The 7,795-nt window shown below is 43.3% G+C and overlaps 1 protein-coding gene and 1 pseudogene across 1 annotated transcript; both read right to left on the bottom strand.

Moving 5' to 3' along the window:
- Window positions 1-242: 242 nt before the first annotated feature.
- On the bottom strand, window positions 243-1,901 carry LOC125516320 (annotated as a pseudogene).
- Window positions 1,902-6,139: 4,238 nt separating this feature from the next.
- Window positions 6,140-7,302, bottom strand: LOC125517231 (ervatamin-C-like). Its single transcript, XM_048682413.1, has one exon. It carries the CDS (start codon window positions 7,300-7,302, stop codon window positions 6,181-6,183), a length of 1,122 nt encoding a protein of 373 aa, XP_048538370.1. The 3' UTR covers window positions 6,140-6,180.
- Between the last annotated feature and the right edge of the window lie 493 nt (window positions 7,303-7,795).

Raw genomic sequence — 7,795 nt, 5'->3', positions numbered from 1 at the left:
TATTTCCAAGACCAATACTTTCTGTCTCCAATATTCCATAAACTTATGGTTTGAGAATGATAGAACCAGGAGTCCCGGTCTGAAGCGTTAGGCGTGCTGAAAGAGTTGGCTAGAACAATGTCAAACTGTAACTAGTAAATTTCATTGTTTTCCTTTTCCATGAGTTCAGTACCATTATTTTCTCGCCCAGCTGTTAGAAAAGCATTGCATTCTAATTAAGATCCAAATACGTACTACACTAATTAGTTATCAGACAGCAAAGGATCCCAAGTGCATGAGCCAGCAGTAGGATCAAAGACAGCAGCTAAAGGGTATTAATTACTGCTTACAACACAGGAAATCACAAGCAGGCACATGCTGAATAATAAAACATCTAAATTCAGATTGAACAGACATCTAGATTCAGTTAATGATGACAATACACCTCCCCAATGTATACTAACATACGTAACCAGATCATTATAAGCCATAACTACATCGACCATCAGCCAACTCAACAAGGTCTTGAACCTTGGTACAAGCTACAAAAACATGTAACCTATCCTTGGGGTAAACGGCGATTGCATGTATCCTATCCATGGGGTAGCGAAAACACAGACAATACGAAGCTGGTCAGCTTCAGAATAGATATGGGGTGGCAAATGGTGATTGCATCATCCACTCGGTTGGAACTGCCGGTGAGCTTTGAGCAGAGTCATACCAGCTGACTGAGGCCGCTTCATCGTCCGTGCTCTCGCCTCCTGTCCAAGAATCGCAAATTCCAGCATACGGGGCACACGACAGGAAGCTGAAATTTAGCATTGCTGTCTGGCTCTGCAAGTCAGTTGGCAGTGGTTCGATGATGGGCACCGACAAGTCAAATTGATCAGAATTGTGAAAAAGGGGTGTGACTGAACCACCATGGAGGACGGTGCCGTAGTTGCTCACCATGGAACCGGCATGGTCGGGCATGCAGAAGCTGTAGTTGACCACTGGTTCAGGGACAGGCATCAACAAGTCACCCAGAAAGACTTGATCAGAATTCTCATTGGCCATGGAGAAGCTGCAATTGACATCTGATTCAGGTAAAGGCATCAAGAAGTCACCCAAGACTTGATCAGGCGTGAGGCCGGACATGAGATCATCAAGAAGCTGGTCCACTGAGACGCCATCCGAGCAGGTGTACAAGCCTGGCTATGGCTCGACGGCCGGCGGCGGAATTGGTGCAGCAGGAGGGACAAGCAGCCGCCGCTTCACAGTCTTCACCGGAGCTGAGTCGTCTCCGGCCTTCCTCTTCCTCCCCCTCCTGTATGCCGGCGACGTCGGGAGGGACGCAGATCGGGGCTTGCGCGGGCTCTGGTAGACCTTGCAAAGAACTGGAACTGTCTCACCTTTCTCATCATCTCCTTGACGATCATGAGCCACACTGAACTCGACCATGAGCCACACGGCCTCCACGGATCCGTTGGCATGGACGGGCTTGTACCTGAAACTCTGCTTGTACCCGACGACGCGTCCCTCGCCGTCGAGAACGGCCGCCCTCCCCTTCTCGGCGTGCCACGTGCCCTCGCCGCCGCCGACGGCGCGGGACCTGCGCTTGTCGTGCCCGGACAGGGCCTTGGCGGAGCAGAAGAAGTACCAGCACCGCCGCTCGGCCCCGGTCTTGGGCGCCAGCGGGACCGCGGGCAGGAGGCCCGAGACGAGGGCGGCCGGATCTGCGCCGTACGCATCGGCGGTGTGCAGGAACCTGGCGACGGGCTCAGGGAGGGGCTCGCCCGCGATCATGGGGCGGAGGTAGAAGGAGATGAGGTCGGCGTCGGAGGGGCTGAACCTGAAGCCCATGGGGAGGATGGAGGAGGAGGCCATGGGACATCGAGATGGCGGCCGGCGGGGAGCTGGCTAGGGTTCGGTGGATCTGGGAGGCGCCGGCGGCGGGTTTGGGATGGGAGGATCGAAGACGCGTGCGCGCTCTGCCGCCTTTTGTAGTGCTGGAAATCTTGAATCTTGAATCTTGAGGGATGGCGCGTATGGAGAAGAGGACGCGGGTTTGGGTTTGGGCTGATGGGAGGGGGGGAAGACGCGTTCCGTGGGCTCTTTCCATAAAAGAAAACCAGTGATTTCCTTTCGCCGGTCCGAACTACACACTGAAGATTTGCAAAGATACTTTCTAAAAAAAAGACACTGCTACGCGTTGGCCAGCGGATCATTTTAAAAGATCCGTCGCCTCACGAGCTGTCGATATATGATGGATTGAGTGGCCGAGCGTCATCTTCGATCATTGAACACATGTCGTATTTGTATGAAATTTCTGCAATACATGTTATGTTGCAGAAAATTTTGTAACATAGGTCAAGTTGCAGATTTTTTGCAACAAGGTCTTGTTACAGTTTTTTTTTTTTTGCAACAGAGGTCTTATTGCAATTTAATTTTTTTGTAATAAAGATTTTGTTGCAATTAATTTTTTTTGCAATAAGGTCTCGCTGCAACTTAATTTTTTGCAACCAAGGTATTGTTATAATTTTTTTTGCAACAAAGACTTTGCTGCAGAAACGCATTATAGGGAGCAACAAGCAGCGGCCACGTGGGAGACAAAGACACGCGTCGCACGGATGACAGATGCATGCTCGCATGCGATCCACCGAATGAAGCCAAGCATTTTTCAAAAAAAAAAAAGCTGCAAGGATGATGATAACGGGATCTCCTCGTTCAGCGCCCTAAGCACCAGAACAGGTTTGCTGGCGCCCGTGCGCCCTGCTCGTGGGCCGGCCCAAGAAAAAGGCAATCTCTCCCTAGTCGCTTGATCACATTCCTTTTTGTAGGTCGGATCGTGTTTGACCAGTCACGGACCGGTCAACCATTAGATTTTATGAAAATATGAACTTCTTCTAAGAGAATAGCAAGAAAATCAAAAAGTTTTGCAGATTTCAATTTGTTTCACAAACTTCAGAAATTTCATGAATTTGGAAACAAAATCATCAAATTTGAAAAGGTTAATCTATTTTGAAAGAAATAATTGTTTTGAAAAAGGTTTGTCGATTTTGAAAATGTTCCTAAAATTTGAAAAGAAATCATTCAATCTGAAAAAATTTCATTGATTTGAAAATAGGTTAATAAAATTTAAAAAAATCAAGAATCTTGAAAAAAAAGAAAAGGAGTAAAGAAAAAGGAAAAAGGAAAAATATAAAAAATATTGAAGAAAATAAACAGGAAAAGGAAATAAAAAATAAACAAAAAGTGGTCTAAAAAACAGTGGCTTTCTATTAACCAGAAACTGCCCAGGGGCCGAAAAAAACAGGGGCTTTCCGTGAGCTATAAATCGTAAAAAAGAAGAAAGAAGTTTCAAGAGCCAAGTTATCCGAGTGGTTACCTCGAGTTATACTCGAGGATGGCCTGTGCATTCGTTTGCTAAATGTGCAGTAAGACGCTGAATAGGAAATGCCGATGATGACACGGAGTCTGGTGTTTGGTGTGTATGTTTATTTATGACAGATGTTCGGAAAGAAAACGTTTTGGGTTTGAGATGGGAGGGATGGCCGGGTGGAAGACGTCTTCCCCTGGGTTTGGGACTGAATCTTGAGGGAGTGCGTATCTATCGCATTTTGCAAGAACGGTCGACCAAACGCACATGTCTCAACACCCACAACGCACTTGGGCCGGCCCATTTAACCCATTCCTTCGTCCTGGTTTCAGGAACCTTCTAGCAGGTTCCTGAACTAACTTTTGCTTCTTTTATTTTTTATTTTTCTTTTTATCTTTTCTGTTTCTTTCTCTCTCTCTTTTCTTGTCCGAAAATTGTCAATTTCTAAATCATCTAAAAAATTCAGAATTTTAAAAGTCTTTTTTCTTCAAAAAAATGCTTGGAATGTCGACAAAAAGTGTGTTATGTAAAAATCTTTGGAATTTTTTTAAAACTTTTTCAAAAAAGTTCATATCTTCGAAATTTGTACAAAAATAACAAAAAAGATCAAATTTCAAAACAATTTCGTGCTTTATAAAACCTTTTGGAGTTTCAAGGTTTTTTTTTCACTTTTTACAAAAAAAGATCAAATTTACAATATTTTGTTGAAAAAATGTTCTCACTCAAAGAAAATACTGAATTTTCAAGAAAAGTAACTCCCACTAAAATTGTTACTTTTTTTTTGAAAAAACACCATGTTTTTCAAAAAATGTCCCACTTTTCAATTTTTGTTTTCAGAGAATGTTCATGTTTTCAATTTTTTATTCGGAATTTCAAAAATTGTTCAATTATTCAATTTCTGTTCAGTTTTTCTAAATTTGATCATAGATTTAAAAAGTGGTCTCATTTAAAAAATGAGTTTTTGAAAATTCGTTCATGAATTTTAAAAGTGGTCTCGTTTCAAGAAATATTCATTTCTAAAAAGATTTGTTTGTTTAAAAAAAAGATCTATTGTTGCTGTTGTTCTTAAGTCTTCGCACTGCTATGTAGACACGAATCCTCGGTTGTCCCTTGGTTAGCACCGCGGACTCACGAATTCGGCGTCTTGTGTTTGATTCCTAGCGAGTGCTCGATTTTTGTTGCATATTTTTGCACTACAGTACCCGTACAAGTTGTTAGGCCGGCCCAGTCAATCGCTGCACTTATATAGTATAACAAAGTAAAATATTGTGCGCATCACATAGAGCCCAAAAGTTAAGTATTTGACAAATATATTTATATACATAAAATACACACACGCACAGTACTACTCGAATCTGTTTTATGCCGAGTGCCATAAATACTCGACAAAAGCCCCACAACACTTGACAAACGGGCCGCCGAGCAGTCTAAATTTTTGGGAAAGAAGGGGCAGAAACGGTGAGAAAGAAAGGAAATGGATGTTTTTCAAAAAGAAAAATGGTGAGTGTTATATGTCGGGTACTCAGCAAATATTTTCAACATCTGAAAAAGATAATAAATTCTTTGCCGAGTGTTCAACATGAGATGCTCTGGCAAACTCGCCTCATTGTAACAGCGCCATCACTTGTGGCGGCAAGGGACACGTGGCACCGGCTTTACTGAGTGCTCGCCACAACCTTTGTTGAGTGTTCTGTTCGGTTGACTCAGCAAAGACCCGTGCATTGTTTTTTTTTTCGTCACACAGGGCAAATAACAATACACTTGGCATACACATCCTTTCCGGTAGCGACATGTGAAATCTTATTTGTGTATTAACGTCAGATTTTTTTAGGGCCTCAAATGCTTTTAAGTGCTTTCACAACCTAAATTTTACTATCTTCGTATGAGTTTATTAGTCCTCATCGTATTTTCAGTCATAATTTGACCATATGTTTCACTAACAAGATGTTAATTCATGTCACAAAAATATGTATTGTCGGATTCGTATTTGAATGTAGCTTTCAATAATTTCATTTTTCTATGCATAATTTGTATTTTATTTGTTAAAATTATGATCGAAAATGCGTGGTGGCCTAACAAATCAGGACGGAGGTAGTACTCCCTCCATAAGGAAATAGTAGTGATCTAAATACTCTTATATTTCTTTTCAGAGAGAGTATTTGATATTGTATAACTAAAGAATCTTTGTTGTACTAGCATATGTTGTACTCCGTCCATCTCAAAATAAGTATCTCAACTTTGTACTACTAACTTTAGTATAAAGTTATACTAATGTTAAGACATTTTTTTTTGAAACGAAGGAAGTATGTGTTAATACTGGAAGTTATTATAGGCAACCAAAATTGGAAGACAGAGATAGCATTAACTGGACATTGTTATGTCTTTTCTAATCTGGTGTCGTGTTCTTAATGAAGATATTATTTTCCTTGTTTTATAAAAGTATACAAGAATGATAACTAGCGAACGTCTGAATTTTTGGGCCTCCCAGCGGACACCCTCAAAGCTCGAACGAAGGACAATTTTTCTGTGAAACATGACATTTTTCGGCTTTTTTTGCGCTATATGGCAATTTTTTTCTCCAATCATGGCAAATCCTACAAAGTTGCCATGGCAACTTTAGTTGGTTTGGCATGACAAATTTGACGCTCGCTGAGAAAAACGCTCCCATAAAACATTCCCACAATATTGCGGTCAGTATAATCGTTATATACTATCATGGACATGCATCATCCTACCTTCCCAATGATAAAGGTAATATTATTGTGTGATAATAAAATGAAGGGTCCAGATATATGTCTGGAACATGCATGTTGAAAGAACTCTCAAATCTTTATACGCATTTGTTACACTATCTTCATGATATCATTCACGCCTTTCCTTTTGAACTTCACCGGGTACGATGCATATATGAGGATGCCACACAACCCATCCTCGGCTTGACTGTTGACGTCGCGTGCTATGCGGGTGTAGCCATTTTCACCCCATTCAGGCCCCAATGAGTTCTTTACGATCCAGTAATCCATGCGTTTCTTCGAGTCCTGCTCATTGGTAGTGCCGTAACCCACCACTGTCATTTCGTGGTTTAGGTCTGTCCCGCACGGTCCCACGAGGACGCCTCCCCCATAGCGTCGGAAGGTCGTCGAGTTAGCATCGAGTGCCACGACGACGGGTTGGGCCGCCACTGCCTGCATCAATGCCACCTCATTGGGCGGCACTTGTTTGTAGCCGTTAATGGTGACGATAGTGTTCCGGTTCTGCTTGGGCACCGAGCAGCGGCCACGCTGATGGCCAATGTACGGATACTCAGCCTCCGTTTCGATGCCCCCATGGTGGATGTACTTGAAGGCCCCTTCTGCGTTTCCGCCACGACATCCCTCATTCCCCTTATCGCAGTCTAGAAGTTGTTGCACAGATAATGACGTCAGGTTCCGGGTCCTGATGGAGTTGATGCCCTCCACCGCCGCCATCGCCGCGAAGGCCCAACAGCCCCCGCAGGTCCCCTGACGCTTCACGTTCGTCACTGCTGACGGACGTTGGTCGTATCCCATCATGCGCCAGTCCACGGCAGCTGGGAGGTCTTCGCGGGCAATGATGGATCCTTGCGTGAGCCGACCCTGATGCCGGCGCTTCCGGCCGTTGGACCTGATGTTGGAGCAGCGACCGTAAGTACGGTCTACCTCTTCATCGGTCATGTCGCCGAAGAGGTTGAGGCTTAGCTTGTAGGGCACATCTTGTTGGTTGAACTCGTGGATCATGCGTGCATTCTCCTTGAACACATTGAAGCGCCGAGTCTTGTCACCAATTTCGCGTTCCACGCTGTGGTTCTCGCACCAGCGCTCATACATCGCCCACAAGGAGTCCTCCGACGCTAGGTCCTTATCCGTGATGTCCATGGCGCCCGCCGCCGACATAATGGTGGTCAGCGCGATGGCCATGAGTAGCATCATCGCAAGTGCTCTTGCCATTGTGTGTAGTTGCTTCAAGTGTCTGGTAATGGTGGACCTTCTTATAATAATCTAACTCATGCTTATCTCTATCTCTATCTATATCTATATCTATCACAATGGTGAGCCCTTAACATTTTTAATGCGCAATTAATATCATACCAAATATGAATGTTTGTGCTAATATCTCATAATTAATGCACAAATGATATTCTACCTTATCAACTTACAATTAATTTCCTTTCCAATAATACACATTTACTTGTAGAGTACTAGTAAATGTGTATGTTAGTACTATTAAATGTATACACGCAATGCATGTTTTTTAAATAATTCATATCTATTATCAAAGTTCATCGGAAGTATAAAGTATCTCAAACATAACAAAAGATTTATCTGCTGCTGAATCAACACTTCCATTCGAAGACACAACAAGAATGCCCTTCTCCCCAAGCTTCTGGAATCTACCCATTTCAACCCCCTACCTAAGCTACAACTCACGTGGAACAAAAAG

Source organism: Triticum urartu, chromosome 6 (genome assembly GCF_003073215.2).
Source record: "Triticum urartu cultivar G1812 chromosome 6, Tu2.1, whole genome shotgun sequence".
NCBI classification, from domain to species: domain Eukaryota; kingdom Viridiplantae; phylum Streptophyta; class Magnoliopsida; order Poales; family Poaceae; genus Triticum; species Triticum urartu.
Note: the sequence above shows the minus strand (reverse complement) of the source record. Positions and strands in the feature narration are given on the sequence as shown.